We start from the raw sequence: 14,672 nt of genomic DNA, 5'->3' as shown, positions 1-14,672 counted from the left end.
CACACACACACACACACACACACACACACACACACACACACACACACACACACACACACAGACACACACTTAGACAAAAAGAACTCTTCTGCAATGTGAGAGAGAGCAAAATTGTTTGCTGCATGCATTTGCCAGTAATGGGGGAATGAGCACGATGGAGTGAGCAGAATGAGAATGGAGAACGCTGCGGAGCCTCACAAATGTGTTCATGGAAACACAAATCAAGCTCACGCCGTGACATCTGATAAGCTCACGCAGCCGTAAGAGTTCGCAGCTCCTCTCCAGACGATGAAAGGGAAAATTTGTTCTCTTTGATCCACGACAGCACGGTCGCGCGCGTGGTCCAGATCCGTTATTCGTCACTAACGAGCGTTATGTTATGGGATTAGGTGTGACTAAAGCGCATCTGTCGCCGCACTCACGGTTCATTTCGGTGTCTTTCAGCGCAAGTTGGGGTTTCATCTCGCTCTCACCTTCACCCGGCTCCGGCCGAAACATGGGCAGCATCAAATGTTGGACACGCAGCTTTAGCCGGTGAAGCAGATAAGAGTATATTTCCCGCGGGAGCTGGCACAGACCAAATCGCAGCTGGGAGAAAAGTTAATATTGGGCTTGTATTCATCAAGTGGCCGAAAGCACAACTAAATAAAAGCTATGATGCGGTTAAAGGGCTGGATGACTTTAAAACTCAATTAGATGCCAGTGTCTCAATCAATAGTCTCAAAACTTTTAAGCACGTTTTTTTTTATGTCTGGTTGATGGTCGACGAGCAGAAGAAAGGCCACTGGTTCAACAGGAATAATATCGGCGACAAAGATGTGAACGGCTAAAAATAAATTCATTTTCACATCTCCTCTGCTTCCTGACAGAAAACGGGCCTCGTGATTACAGGTAAAGTGACTGCTGATGTCACGGCAGTCACATCCATTCGGGCTCCTCGTCAGTCTGTGGCGCCGTGCAGCTGGGCACGCGGCGAATGAATTATCCTCCGGCTGTGAATCAGCCGCCGGCGCCGCGAGCTGATTTCAGATTCTGCTGCCGGCGCTGTCGGCACTTTCGCGGACCTCTCACGGTACCGCGCAGCCTCGCGTGGGTGACTATCGTGGCCGCGGCGCCGCTCTACCCACAAGAACCACGAGGAAAAAGCACGGGGGGACAGTGTTGGGCTAAACTACTATGAGTAATCAGTCAGCGCCCGCAGCGTTCATTTGCATAGTGTTTGCACAAGTGAGCATTTACTGAAGCATCAGCTAAGTGTTTGTGATTAGCACAGTGTTCTGACGAGATAAAAAAGGGGCTGTATTTGACCAAATGGTGCATGAAGGGGACCGCGTCCGCTGACCATCACAGTGCCGGTCCATCTGTCGCGTCTGCAGCGAGGAGCTGAAGCCGACTTGGCCCTCGTTGAAACCTCGCATTATCTGTCATTTTCCATTAGCACCTCCGGTGTCTTCGCAGACGGATCGCACGTCTCCAGTGTCCACGGAGAAGTCGCCATGGTCACAGGCGGCGCGAAGTCGCAGCTTCCCGGCGATTCCTGCTGCTCGGTCCCCGGGGGGAGAGGTTGATGCAGGACGGAGGCCTCACGAAGCCTGTTTACGTTGGTTTGCTGCAAAATGATGCATCTGCCGCCGCTTCCTGTTTGCTCTAATGGAAAGACGCCAACAAACACCTTTCACGCGCTCAATGAAGCCATGCATGTAATCACCTAATGAAGGGCGTAATGAGGGTGCAGCGCGACTTTTCCCTACATAAAATGAAATGTATTTAGTAAACATTACATTTCACCCTTTTGGAGTGATTTGACGTGAGCTCGGTTTCATCACCCACTGTGGCAACAATGTGAAGTGTCTCCAGCTGGGAAGGAGGATAATCTAGAAGTGGCAGATTAGGAAACGGTTCAGAGCTGTTACAGCTCGGCTTCAGCCTCCTCTCCTGCTGCATTCAAGCATCTTTTCCTCCCTCCTCCTCTTCCTGCCCCTCAACACAAACCCATCAGAGACAAACTGATGGGGAGTATTATAAAACGCTGCGGCCTGATCTGAATATCAATTTACTGTGACAAGAGACGCGTCGGTATTAAATGACCCTGTATTGGTGCTTTTTTATGATCAGCTCTGGCAGCATTCACCACTAAAGACAGATGGACACACACTGCATCGCATTACACCTCGCCATCGCTGCGTGACACACACTGGGCGCACGGCGCATTCAAAAAACTCAAGTTGCTGTGTCAGTGCTGTCGAGTCCTTTAGTCATCAGCTTTATCTCAGAAAAAAATCTCTCCCTCTGTCGCTGGTGCTTTGGTGAGAATAGCATTGAATTAATGATGATGATTCTTATGATGGATGTGGACTAAATGCTTTAAGACTTGATAGATGGTGCTTTTAAGCTGAAATCAAAGCCAAACTTTATCCTGATCAGACAGAAAAAGTCCCAAAGGGTAAAAACAGACGTTTTAAATATCAAACTTCTTTCCAGCTGAACTTCCCAATCACTGGTCATTAATGAGGCGTTTCACTCACGCCGACTGTCTGTCAGATTAAACTGTCTTCATGAAAAGGACATGTTGGATATACTGTTCTGCCACAAGTGATCAATGGCGGCTCCAAACTGCTTCCAGCGCAGCATAACAAGTGTTCAGTAATTAGGTGGAGGACTCCTCAGCCTCTTCTGTTATGCCAGAACTGGAGGCACTGGCATCATGTGCATTGTTTCCCCATGATGTCCCCCCCATGCATTGCCAAATGTCATGTATTTTCCACAAGAGGATACATGTAATTTGGGAGATGGCTCTACTGGGAGCACATAGTGGAAATAATTGCGCAGCTGCACAGGACAGGAAAAAGACCCTTAATAGCGTGTACATGTGACCCCCGACTGCAGAAATAAATCAATAAATACAAGAGGATGCTAATAATGGATAAAAATGGCGCTGCATGGGTTATTTGTTCATTTCATTATTAGGAAGAGGCTACTGTATAATTCATGCAAACAATACAGGACACTGTGCTGCATGCAAAGTTTGAATTATGCAGAATGGAGCTTAAACATAGCAGTGTTAGATATTTATTATTTATATATGACTGAGTTATTCTCGCTGGCGACTGGACCTCAGCACAGAAGCCTGGACCGGCCCAGACGTGGCCGAACCTCGGGACCAGAATCAGCGCCACTCATCTGAAAGACGAACGACGCGTGGACCACAGTGCACGTAGCTGCTTTGAGGAGGGAGGTGGAACGTGTCAGGCACAGTCTGTCTCCAGTTTCCCTCGCCGCCCTTTCATCCATGCCCAGATACGGCCGTCCTCACAGGAACGCAGGGGATGCCATCATTTTTACCCACTTTGGCTGGAGGACGTACTGACCTCAAAAAATTGCTCAATCCTGCTCACACATTTTCCACCTGAGGAGTCTAAGAAGGAATCAGGCCATAATAGGTGATTTGGTTGGCCCATTTTACAATATATTTTTGTACATATATAACAGGAGATCAAAATAAATATTAATGAGTATTTCCATAATTGACTGCATGCTCCTTCTTCATTAACAGCAATGACTGCTGGTCTCAGGACGTTGTTTTACTGCTTTACGCGCAGCCAAGGTGCGGGTGACGCTCAGGGATGCGCGTCCTGCGCTCCAACAACAAAGGAACCGCCCACTCCACGACGCGCACCGGCTGCCCGCCCGAGTGGCAGTAGGCTGCCTGCGCGGTAGTTGACACAAACACTGCGTGGAGCGAGCAGGCGCGGTAATTCCCCCGGTAAAGCGTCCAAACAACAACAAGTAACCCGGCGGACAGCTGCGTCGGAGTTACTTAAACGAGCGGCAGCTTCGTTCCCAGTTTCTCTCATTTGTTTTTGTCATGGATTGTTCTGGGAAATCTAAGGTAAGTGTTATTTTAATAGTTGTATTTCTGCCTTTGTCCGTTTTAGTCATATTTATTTTTTTTATAACTGAAGTGATTAAGTGCATTAGTTAATTGAAACGTATTTATATTCTCTGGGTTCAATTAAACGTGTTGGTAACGTCGCGTTGATCTGCTTCTTTCACAAAACACTCTCAGCCCAAGCTCTAATGTGAAACAAACCCTGAATAATTAATGTGCTCATTCATGTTATTAGTGGCATTAAAACATAAACGGGTCGTTTGATAGATACAAGCACTTTCTGTCATTTTCCCTGTCACTCGTTGCCTAATTAATCCAGTGATTATTGAGAGAAGAACATCATAGCGCCTAATGACCACCTTTAATTAATAGCAGAGACCTGGGTGTCCTACATACTTAATGCAGATTTCCCCTGAGGCTGCACAGGTTTGTCATCAACTGTTCAGATTCCCACTATTGTCTGGAGTGCATCTGCTGTGGGGTCAGCTGGCAGATACACACATTCCCACCAACACCAGCATGTATGCCCTTTATTTGCTTTATCGGTCTCTGACAGACATTAGCAATATTTAAACGCATCATTGTGCGTTTGTGAATTTTGAATGGCTTCCCTGTGCCTTGTTTCTCAACAGGCGTCGTTCTGCGTGGCTCGGATGCCGTCTCACCGCGCGCGTCTTCACTGAGCGTCTCTACGGCTACGGAGCAGTCATGAATCTGGCTCTGCGCCGGATAGCGGGCGCCACCATGAGCACTTTAACAACAGGTGTCCAGTATCTCGGCTCCAACGACGCCAGCTATGACGAGCTCTCCGCCGCCGACTCCACTCTAATCAAGAATGGATTCCACTTCGAGAAGTCCCCCTCCGCCTCCATCGGCAACTCCTTATCTGGGCTTATCCCTGGAAATAAGGAGGGGATTCACAGCGGCCTCTCCCCCATTTTCCCGACCAACATATCGGCCTTCCTGCCTGGTAATGGCACCCCTGTGGCGGGTGGAGGACCGGCGCAGTGTGGCGAGAACTCTGTGGACAATCTGGAGTGTTTTATGATTCTGACTCCTGGTCAGCAGCTCGCCATCGCCATCTTGGCACTCACCCTGGGTACATTTACGGTGCTGGAGAACCTAATGGTGCTGTGCGTGATCTTTCACTCCCAGACCCTTCGGTCCCGACCTTCCTACCACTTCATAGGCAGCCTGGCTGTGGCCGACCTCATAGGAAGCATCATCTTTGTCTACAGCTTCCTGGACTTCCACGTTCTCCACAGGAAGGACAGCCCTAACGTTTTCCTCTTCAAACTCGCCGGGGTCATCGCCTCCTTCACGGCCTCCGTGGGGAGCTTGTTTCTCACCGCCATCGATCGCTACATCTCCATTCACAGGCCGATGGCGTACAAACGCATTGTCACGAAGACCAAAGCGGTGATCGCCTTCAGCGTGATGTGGACGATCTCTATAGTCATCTCGCTGCTGCCGCTGCTCGGCTGGAACTGCAAGCGCCTCCACTCGGTCTGCTCCGACATTTTCCCTCTCATCGACCAGAAGTACCTGATGTTCTGGATCGGGATGACGAGCATCCTGCTGCTCTTCATCATCTACGCCTACATGTTCATCCTCTGGAAGTCCCACCACCACGCTGTCCGCATGCTGAGCCGCAGCTCCCAGAGGAGCATGATCGTCTACACCGCAGAGGGGACCAAAGTCCAGACAGTGAGACCGGACCAGGCCCGCATGGACCTGCGCCTGGCTAAAACCTTGGTCCTGATCCTGGTGGCCCTCATCATCTGCTGGGGCCCGCTTCTCGCCATCATGGTGACCGACCTCTTTGGCAAGGTGAACGACTTCATCAAGACTGTGTTCGCCTTTTGCAGCATGCTGTGCCTGCTCAACTCCACCGCGAACCCCGTGATCTACGCCATGAGGAGCAAGGACCTGCGCAGGGCCTTCCTCAACATCTGCCATGCGTACCGGGGGGTGACGCAGGCTCTGGACAACAGCGCGGAGACCGACTGGAACACCAGGAGTGTGAGAGGCACAGCCAGTGGGGGAGGGAAAGATGGCGCTGCATGTGGGAAGCCTCAATTAAAAGTGGCCCAGGTTACTGTCTCTGGAGCGACGGCGTCTTCGACTGCACAGCCGGTTTGAGGGATGGGCTACAACTGTGACATGAAGATACTGTAGGATAGGGTCTGATCTGTAACTGTGACACGTGCCAAAACATGACTTAGGTGCAACTGTTACGAACTTTACATGCGTCATCGTCTTTAGGTTGGACGTGCAAAAAATCTTTTCAGCTTCGAGGTAGAAAAGTGTGACGTGCGCTTTTGCTCTTTCAGTTTCTTCGTGTTAGCAAATAGCTTAGCATAGCAACGCTGTGGCAGCAAAGCAAGGTGTGCAAAATGAAAACACACCGCTTATTATTAAAATTAGCAACTCAATTTAAACTAGCTTTTCATGACTTTTAACGACATGATATGTGAAGTGATGTGAAGTTCGCTGGTCGTTCAGTTTTACTGAATCCAACTTGTATTTATTCTACTGTACTTTTGGAGTCAAACTTTGAGTATGTTGGATTTTTTTTAATAAATTAAAACGTCTGTGGTCATTTGGGAATGTTACATGGCTGCTTTTCAACAAACAATCATGGAGTTTTGTGACAACTTGTGCTGCCACGTTCCTGTCAAATGTCTACTGTGCCATCGTGAACGGTTCAATAAATTGATTACATTTGTCTTTTTTATTATAATTTTGTTTAAATGCTGTACGTAGTATCATGATAAGAGTGAAATCTAACCAATATGTCAAACTGGCTGTAGCATTAAAGTGTTCTATTTTGTTAGAAATAAAACAAACCCAACAGTTTGGAAGTATGTACAGTTACAGCTGGACAGTGGACCGTTAAAGACTGGGTCAACTGTTTTTTGTATAACACTGCCCCCTGTCGAAATAACGACCCGTGAACTCATCATTCTGACTGGAGCTCTTCGCTTTAATTGTTGAGCGAGGACTGTGTAATAAAGGCATGCTGTGATAGTGGTAAATTCAATTCAATTTAGACACTATCAAAAATAGAAAAACTTCAAACCGGCATTTGTCTCTATTTCACAACATAACCCACAATGCACCGCATTGTGTTTTACGCGTGACGTCACGAGCCGAAGAAGCCGATAGTAGCCACATATGAAAAACAAGCATCTAGGTTGCGTTAGCTCGCGCACCTACAGCAGACAGTTGATCCGCAGCTGGCTGATCAACGCTTCAACTTTTAGGAAGCAACTTTTTTTGGTTTAGAACAAAACGAGTCGTCAAACGGCGTGTAACTGACCGGCGTCCCCCTAGAAGGTAAGGCACCGCTAGTTTTTGGTTTCAAACGTAGCTGCACGGCGAAACACACTTTCCTACCCACGATAGCTACGGAGCTAGCGTTAGCTTTGTTTTCTTTTTGGTTATTGGCTAGCAAGCGCAGCTAACATTAGCTTGCTAGCAGACATTTAAAACCTCGACTGCGCAGTATGCTTAGTTTGTGTACCCCGGCCAAGTACACTGACTCGTTGTGTCATGGTAAACATGAGTTAGGAGTCATGTGAAATAAGTATTTTAATCGTCCAATTGTTGTCATGCTTCGGTATTTTGTAGCCTCCTGTAACAAACTGAAGTCATGGCGTGTGGGGCCACCCTGAAGAGGACCATGGATTTCGATCCGCTGATGAATCCCGCTTCACCCAAAAGACGGAGATGCATCCCCGTCTCCCCTTCGACCTCATCCCCTAGGAAATATCTTAGCATGGAGCCATCGCCATTTGGGGAGTCGTCGTCAAGACTTACTGCAGGTAATGTTACTGATGTCGGCCAAGTTGGCCTACTGGCGACCAAGCAGGCACTTGAGATGTATTAGCAACGTGTTGAGCTACTCTAAACCAAGTGTCCTTAGCGCTGGTTATTATTAGTTAGCAGTGCGACGGTTGCTTTGTCTGTGCTGAAAAAACCTCGTTTTTGTTGTCTTTTGTCCCATTAGAACAAATCCTTAACAACATAAAGCAAGAGTACAAACGCATTCAGAAGAGGAAGCATCTAGATGGAGGCTACCAACAGTCAGAATGCTGCTATTCTCCTGAATCCCCTTCCCAGTCGTCTACTATGAATGTTTCCAACATGACAGGTCAGCTGTTTGACGTCCTGTCTTATGAGAGAGGTGGTTTACAAATAACTTAGGAGTATTTAGACATACGTGAGTACTACATGACATGGTTCTTACATTTGTACTTATATTGTACAGGAACATCCTCTGGAGGTGTTTCTCCCACTAGAAGAGAACAACCATTATTTACCCTCAGACAAGTTGGAATGATCTGCGAACGTCTGCTGAAAGAAAGGGAAGAGAAGGTGCGGGAAGAATACGAGGAGACCATGACTTCAAAATTGGCAGGTCAGTACGCTTTGGACAAAATATTTTACTGTAACACTGAACAACACCAATCAGAATCAAGAAGCTTAGCCAGAATCAGTCACATTTAGTCATCAAGGTATATTTTACTTTCCTCTATTAAAGCACAAATTGCACAAATTTTGATTAGTTATCTTACACAATCTTTCACTCAAATCCCCACATCTGTGTTGCTCTGGCAAGCAATATTTATAATCTTGATGAATAACCAGCTAAATTGTTCAAAATAGGACCCAGTTGAATAAATGAGTAATTAATTCAGCACATAATGTTGGGGCAAGACACACTGTTGAGACTTTTCTGTACATTTCAGAACAATATGACACCTTTGTGAAATTCACACATGACCAGTTAATGCGACGATTTGGGGAGCAACCTGCAAGCTGTGAGTTAATTCTTTTTTTTATTTCAATCTTAAATCATTCCTGCATTCCTGTGTTACTGGCAAACTGTAGCAGAATAAGTCACGGATCTATTTGCTTTTGAAGTTTAGAGTAACGCGTCTGGTTTCTGTATTTTATTTCATCTCCAGATGTTTCCTGAGTGTGGCACAGAAACCTTTGCAAGACGGCTTTCTCTTGCTGCGAGCTATTATGTGGTCTCGAAAGAAAGAAAGCTCATCATTGTAAGAGATTCGGTTTAGCAAGTTTAAATGAAACTTTTTACTGTGCCATATTTCTGTCTTTGGGCAAAGGTTTATATGAAGCTATTTTAAGTTGTTACCACTCTGTTGTAAGCAACTAGGTGCTTCCTAATGTAAATCAATGGACCCTATCAATACCAGTGGCCTAAGTTCCTCCTGATGTAAGTGTATCTCCCATTATCGCTCTTTTGTAAAGATTCCCAGCATTCCAGGGTTTATCATTTGTTTGTTTTTGTTACATGTAAATACCATACAGCACCACAGTTTTACACAGGGTTTGCTGGTCAGTCTAAAAGCAAGTGGAAGAGACACAGCTGAAGAGAGGGAGTGTTTGCAGGTTGTTTTCTGTTCATTGAATTTTAAATTCAGCAATCAAGTGATTTTTTTTTCCTTTCCTTAACAGTGTTTTATTTATTTTGACATTTGTTTGACTGGTATCACTTTAAAACCAATGTACCTATTGGAAGAAAAAATAAAAACCTTTTAGGAGTAAAGAGTGGGAATGTATTTGATTATTTTTAATGTTTCTATAAGCTGATAATTAAGAAACCTAATATTTGTTCCAAGTGAAGCCAAATTCATCTAATCACATAATAAAACTGGATCAGGATCAACCTACTGAGATTATAGGCTTTTTTTCCTCTTAAAGAGTCAAACCACAGTTCTGTCATTACGAGAAATTTTTTTTATTAGAGGAAAACCAAAACTACAGAATGTAAATCTAGGTCCCACATCAGAAATGCTACTGTGAAAACAGACTGGCTCCACAGACATCAGCTGGTCAGCAGCCTCCCCATGTGAGTCGAGCCACGTGGTCCGTCTTTTGCTTGGTGGACTTGATGAAACCCAGAAACTCAAGCTCAGACACGGCTCGGATGAAACGTGCACTAGACACATAGATAAGGAACGACACTGGACCATGTGACAGAAATCTTTACCAAATCACCTCCTACCATAATTTTGATACCAACTTGTTTTTTTATGTGCAAAGAGCCCCTATGTTCTCTGACAGATATCAAATCTAGTTAATTTTATTGTAATTCAGATTTTTAGTTTTGAAAAATACAGGCCACGATACGCTTATGTTTTTTTCTCAAGCTATACTAAGAGCGAAAACAAGACAAAATCAATATTGGAAGGATACTGTTTGACATCATCTACTTTCCCAATGTGGTCTGAATCTGAATCGTTGCCCTCGGCTGCAGAAACAACAGTAGTGTATGCCTGAAAAACATGTTTTCTTTGTCAATGTCCAGTTCAATGTGACACACTGATCTTCAGAATCAATAAAGCAGAATAAACACTAATAATCATTTGTCACTGATTTACAAAGCTTTGGCCCGGTTGAAATAATGAACTCACCTCCAACCAGTCATACAGGTTGATAAGCCTTCCACACTCCAGATGGAGCTTGTAAGTGATACAGATATCAGGAGCAGCATTAGAGACCGACCCATCTTCTGTTTTCAGACTTTCATTCTGAAGCAAGACAACAACTGTTAAGCAATTCCTAAAATCCTCTCAGGGCCTTCAGAAAGGATGAGGCAGATGTACCTGAAGGTAATAGAAGGGGCTGCTGAGAGCAGCCTGGATGCAGGTGCGGGGTGTAGCGTTGAGGTGACGTCGCACTGTGGCAGACGAACTGTAGTAACAGACCTCGCTCAGTGTCTGAGCCTCTGGGGGAGACAGGTGACTCCTGGGAGGGAGAGACATCTTAAAACAATCCTGCATTTAATTAAACTGTTGCTTCACACTTTCACCTGAGTGATATGTTATAATTCATCTCACTTGACTAAGTCATCGATAAATTCAAGGGCTTCATTACGTAGAACCTCAAACGGACTCAGTTTCTTGGCTCTCCGAGATTCGTTCATCTCCAGCAGCGTCTTTAACACAAAGAAATAACTAGCAGTATAGCAACATTTTACTAAATATAAAAAAGGAGAAAATGGGGAAGATAAGATTCATCATAAAACCTCCGACTGAGTTACCTTCTGCAGCTGGAAGAGATCGGTTTTCTTTTGTAGATTTTTCACGGGAGAAGTGATGCTCTCTTCCACAACGAGGGCAGTTTCAGCAGCTGCTGCTAATTAGAAAAGACGGATGTTTGCTTCCACTTACAGTATTTCAGTAAAGATGAAAATCAATAAAACATGTTTTAATTTATAATGAATGAATAAACATTATTTATACTTACTGTCCAGCTGCTTAAATTTGGAGAGCAGCTCCTCCAGCTGGACAACAGCATTCTTCATCTTTTTGGACTTGACACGCTGTAGAACCTCTGCACACCTCTGGAGCAAAGTGATCAGCTCATCTTTCGCAAGCATCCTGAATGGAAACCAACAGGTTTAATTCTGAAACATGCAGTTGTCGAGTCATTTTAATGGTTTCTTACTTTAGGAGCTTGAATGCTGACTGGTATTCCTCATTCTCCCATACACTCTTCTCAAGGCATATTAAATGCAGTTCCCTAATCTATAAAAACACAATTTTAGTATCACCTGAGGGTAAATTTTAACTATAATTGAATGGAAGTAATCTAAGTATATATAGTCATTGCTAAAACTGCATGTGCAGCAGGTTTTACTTGTTTTCCAAGGGGGTATCGAGGTAATGATGAGGTCAGTGTGTGGAGGCACCACAGAACAGGGTAATAGTTCTTGTGGTATTTATGCAGATCCTTCATCAGCTTCTTACACACCTCCTAAATTCAGCATTAGAAACAGTGTTACACGACAGAGTCACCGTTAACCAGTACAGATTATATTGTTGATATCATGTTTATGAATGTACCTTTAAATGTGTGTCATCGTTTAACAGACGGTCCTGCTCCTGAGGTTCCTGTTTCTGTACATACCTGGAGAATAACACACAGACACAGAACAAAAAGGCTGTGTTTAATCTTTAAAATGTGCTTCATGTTACCACATATTTTAAAAAGGTGCAGCATGCAAGACCTGGTGACACCTAGTGGTAAGGTTGCAGACTGCAGCCATCTCAACACCCTCCCCATAAATGGCACAACATACCTCTTGAACGACGGCAGCTGTTTGACCCTCTCCAGGTTGTGGTGACTGAGCTGCATCACGTTAAGCAGAGCCTCTTTTTTCTTACAGCACAGTACACTGAGAGGCTGGGAGTGAAAGTGCTCCAGCAGAGACAACTGCACAAAAAAAAAAAAAACATGTCGTTTACAGAAGACTGTTGGAGATGCGTCTGACAAATAGAAATCAAGAGGGCTTGTTTGCAGGTTTGTAGCATCCCTGTACCTGCACGCCTTTGATGAAGTTCCTCACTGAGAAATCATGGTAGAGGAAGATGCTGATCAGCACCTGCAGCACTTTACTGTTCAGCTTGAAAGGGAAGTGATCTGACAGGATCAGCTGGAAACAAAAATAAATATTAATTCATTCATTCATTCATTCATTCATTTATTTAATTAATAATAAATATTGGTTTGTGCAGTGTAAATCAGCATTTTCAGATGCTTTGAGAACGTACAGAGTTCATGTTTTACACATGTTTCATGATCACAAACAATTAGGGCATTTGTTTGCAGGAAGCATGACATTTTTCGTATTTGCCACAGCGACATTACCTTGTCTATGACTGTGGCCAAGTGCTGTGTGCAAGACAGGGACTGGAAGAGCTCAATGCAGAGCAGGGAGGACACAGAGTGAGGCAGCATGCGCTGGATCGTGCTGGGTGACGTAGCAATGCCAAAGATGAACACCAGAGGAAGACGGCCGACGTAGCGACTGCGGAAAAGGAAAGAGTTTTATCAACCTGGGCACCTACTAACAACTAAATATGACACAGATTATAAATATACATGCACATGAAAACTGGTGCAACAACATGGGCGTTCCTATACCTGCAGATGAGTATGAAGTCTTGGAGAACTCTTGGATTAAAAGCTTCCAAGTCTTTGAAAATAATGACAACAGGAGGCTGCTGCTGTTCATCCAAAGTTAGAGAACTGCGCTTTTTCCCAGGTGTACCAGAGCTTGATTTCTACAAAAAAAGTTAGAAAAAGCACCTGTGTTTGAGTTTTCTCCTCTGTCATACATCGCTATAATCTATGTGTCGCTCACCTTTGTTTTTGCGCTGTACCAATCGCAGAGTGCGCTGAGAGAGCAGTGAACATTTGTGTGGAGCTGACCATTGGTCTGCTCGCATTCCTCCTCTTCATCATCATCATCACCCACAGCCATAACAGTATCCATCAACCTCTCCAGAACTCTCTTCATTAAATGCTTCAATGCTTCAATAGTGAAGAAACAAACGATTAAATCCTTTTCTCTGCAGGTATATATTTATACTAATCTAAGATAAAAGATGCATCTCTTACCTCCACACTCTTTGGCCTGTACAGAGGCCACATGAGGAGTGACCGCCTGCTGGAGCAGCTCAGAGAGACTCTGGAAGGTCATGTCATGATCTGGGACGTTCACACCTACAGGTAGCATGAAAGGAAAACAGAGCAGACAAGAAGTGTGAAACAATCCATCTTAAAAACAGACCCCCCCCCCACAGGTTTGGTTCAGGGCCAATAAAAGGCAAAGACAGCGGCAAGACATTAATTTCCATTATACCGAGCACAAGGGCCGCAGTGGGAATCTCACTGGCCCTCATCTGTGATGCCCAGTCGCCGTGGTGACGAAAGGATGAGCACTTCTTAGTGAAGTCCAACAAGCTGTCCAAGATTCTCCTGTTGAGTTCATCCTGTAAAACCTTATCAGGAGCAGAAAAATATGTAATGTAATTTACATTATAATAGATAATATTAGATTATATTTTTTACATGAGGATAAAATCTGGTTAAATTAATTGGTTTTATTTGGATGGATAATCCTGCTCTTCTTACCTCCGTGTCTGTTTTGATTTTGTCCCATAAATCCTGACACAGTCTGAATCGTAATTGACCGTTTTCAGCCCCTTCGCAACCATCAGTGAAATAATCATCTGTGGAAATGTCACAAAATATTATTACTTTATAGATCACAGTTTTGGCAATGCAGACTAACGTAACTTACCCAAACCAAGCCTCTTTTTCTTCTTAGCACTTGGCTTAAAAACAAAACAGCCCTGAAACGTGGACGATCATAACAAACTCGTAAATGACCGCAATGTGTCAGGCTAGTTGATGCCAAATATTTATGTCAAAACGCTCATTTACCTTTGACACAGAAGACGTAGACATCTCAGTAACCGCTACATACAGCGATGGATCAGCTTGACATTAAAGTATTTAGGCTTTACCTATCGCCGTGATCTTACTTCCCGCCAATATGACGTTTCCGGAAAAGGTTGCGTTCACGTGATCACGGAAACGTTCCGGTTCCGCCGGCGTGGCGCGTCCGTTTGTTTGTCATGATTTAGTCCCTCCACCATGAAATTAATACTAACTGTTTGGTGATTATTTTACTTTTGCCATTTTAACTTTGGTGGGCCTGTGTTGACATAGCTGATCTTGAACGCCGGCTTCCATGCTGTTTTTTTTAGCAAGACACGCGATGCAACCTGATGCCTATGAACTTTCTTGTTAAAATGGCTCCATTTGTTTTAGGTCTCATTAATTAGGTGGTATATGCAGTAGTCTCATTTAATTGTAAAAGACTTTGCAGTGGTTTGGCAATTAACCACGTGTAAAGTCCCATTTACACTTTTTTTTTTACAATTTTTAATTCAAAGTT

The 14,672-nt window shown here is 44.5% G+C and overlaps 3 protein-coding genes across 5 annotated transcripts; 2 read left to right on the top strand and 1 right to left on the bottom strand.

Annotated features, from left to right (window-relative positions):
* The first annotated feature begins 3,603 nt into the window (after positions 1 to 3,603).
* On the top strand, positions 3,604 to 6,618 carry LOC114848834 (cannabinoid receptor type 1B-like). 2 transcript variants are annotated; one of them, XM_041069217.2, is made up of 3 exons: positions 3,604 to 3,889; positions 4,307 to 4,410; positions 4,522 to 6,618. In XM_041069217.2, the coding sequence occupies exons 1-3, from the start codon at positions 3,866 to 3,868 to the stop codon at positions 6,029 to 6,031; spliced, it is 1,638 nt and encodes a 545-aa protein (XP_040925151.1). In that variant the 5' UTR covers positions 3,604 to 3,865; the 3' UTR covers positions 6,032 to 6,618. The 2 variants fall into 2 exon arrangements, with proteins under 2 accessions (XP_040925151.1, XP_028995469.1); XM_029139636.3 differs by lacking the exon at positions 4,307 to 4,410 and having other exon boundaries at positions 3,611 to 3,889.
* A 453-nt stretch (positions 6,619 to 7,071) lies between these two features.
* LOC114848862 (akirin-2-like) lies at positions 7,072 to 9,467 on the top strand. The gene is made up of 6 exons (XM_029139724.3): positions 7,072 to 7,228; positions 7,523 to 7,716; positions 7,902 to 8,045; positions 8,163 to 8,312; positions 8,644 to 8,715; positions 8,863 to 9,467. Exons 2-6 carry the CDS (start codon positions 7,545 to 7,547, stop codon positions 8,871 to 8,873), a joined length of 549 nt encoding a protein of 182 aa, XP_028995557.1. The 5' UTR covers positions 7,072 to 7,228; positions 7,523 to 7,544; the 3' UTR covers positions 8,874 to 9,467.
* A 168-nt stretch (positions 9,468 to 9,635) lies between these two features.
* Positions 9,636 to 14,327, bottom strand: orc3 (origin recognition complex, subunit 3). Of its 2 annotated transcripts, none has more exons than XM_029139617.3 (20): positions 14,156 to 14,327; positions 14,013 to 14,064; positions 13,844 to 13,941; positions 13,572 to 13,710; positions 13,328 to 13,432; positions 13,071 to 13,240; positions 12,851 to 12,990; positions 12,575 to 12,734; positions 12,246 to 12,359; positions 12,006 to 12,139; positions 11,770 to 11,833; positions 11,564 to 11,680; positions 11,372 to 11,451; positions 11,171 to 11,304; positions 10,965 to 11,056; positions 10,762 to 10,859; positions 10,528 to 10,669; positions 10,336 to 10,452; positions 10,118 to 10,197; positions 9,636 to 9,860 (listed from the first exon to the last, which is right to left on the bottom strand). In XM_029139617.3, exons 1-20 carry the CDS (start codon positions 14,177 to 14,179, stop codon positions 9,755 to 9,757), a joined length of 2,166 nt encoding a protein of 721 aa, XP_028995450.1. In that variant the 5' UTR covers positions 14,180 to 14,327; the 3' UTR covers positions 9,636 to 9,754. The 2 variants fall into 2 exon arrangements, with proteins under 2 accessions (XP_028995450.1, XP_028995449.1); XM_029139616.3 differs by having other exon boundaries at positions 10,965 to 11,059; positions 14,156 to 14,326.
* Between the last annotated feature and the right edge of the window lie 345 nt (positions 14,328 to 14,672).

The sequence above is a fragment of the Betta splendens genome, chromosome 22 (assembly GCF_900634795.4).
Source record: "Betta splendens chromosome 22, fBetSpl5.4, whole genome shotgun sequence".
In the NCBI taxonomy this organism is placed as follows: Eukaryota; Metazoa; Chordata; class Actinopteri; order Anabantiformes; family Osphronemidae; genus Betta; species Betta splendens.
Note: the sequence above shows the minus strand (reverse complement) of the source record. Positions and strands in the feature narration are given on the sequence as shown.

Bases quoted from the DNA above. Each gene is read 5' to 3' on its own strand.
- LOC114848834 (XM_041069217.2), top strand. From the start codon at position 3,866: ATGGATTGTTCTGGGAAATCTAAG. The intron at 3,890-4,306 runs GTAAGTGTTATT...ATTTCCCCTGAG, and splicing joins ATTGTTCTGGGAAATCTAAG to GCTGCACAGGTTTGTCATCA. The intron at 4,411-4,521 runs GTATGCCCTTTA...GTTTCTCAACAG, and splicing joins ATTCCCACCAACACCAGCAT to GCGTCGTTCTGCGTGGCTCG.
- LOC114848862 (XM_029139724.3), top strand. From the start codon at position 7,545: ATGGCGTGTGGGGCCACCCTGAAGAGGACCATGGATTTCGATCCGCTG. The intron at 8,046-8,162 runs GTCAGCTGTTTG...TATATTGTACAG, and splicing joins GAATGTTTCCAACATGACAG to GAACATCCTCTGGAGGTGTT. The intron at 8,313-8,643 runs GTCAGTACGCTT...TGTACATTTCAG, and splicing joins CATGACTTCAAAATTGGCAG to AACAATATGACACCTTTGTG.
- orc3 (XM_029139616.3), bottom strand. From the start codon at position 14,179: ATGTCTACGTCTTCTGTGTCAAAG. The intron at 10,453-10,527 runs GTACATCTGCCT...GTCTTGCTTCAG, and splicing joins GCCCCTTCTATTACCTTCAG to AATGAAAGTCTGAAAACAGA. The intron at 10,198-10,335 runs GTGAGTTCATTA...CATGTTTTTCAG, and splicing joins ACCTGTATGACTGGTTGGAG to GCATACACTACTGTTGTTTC.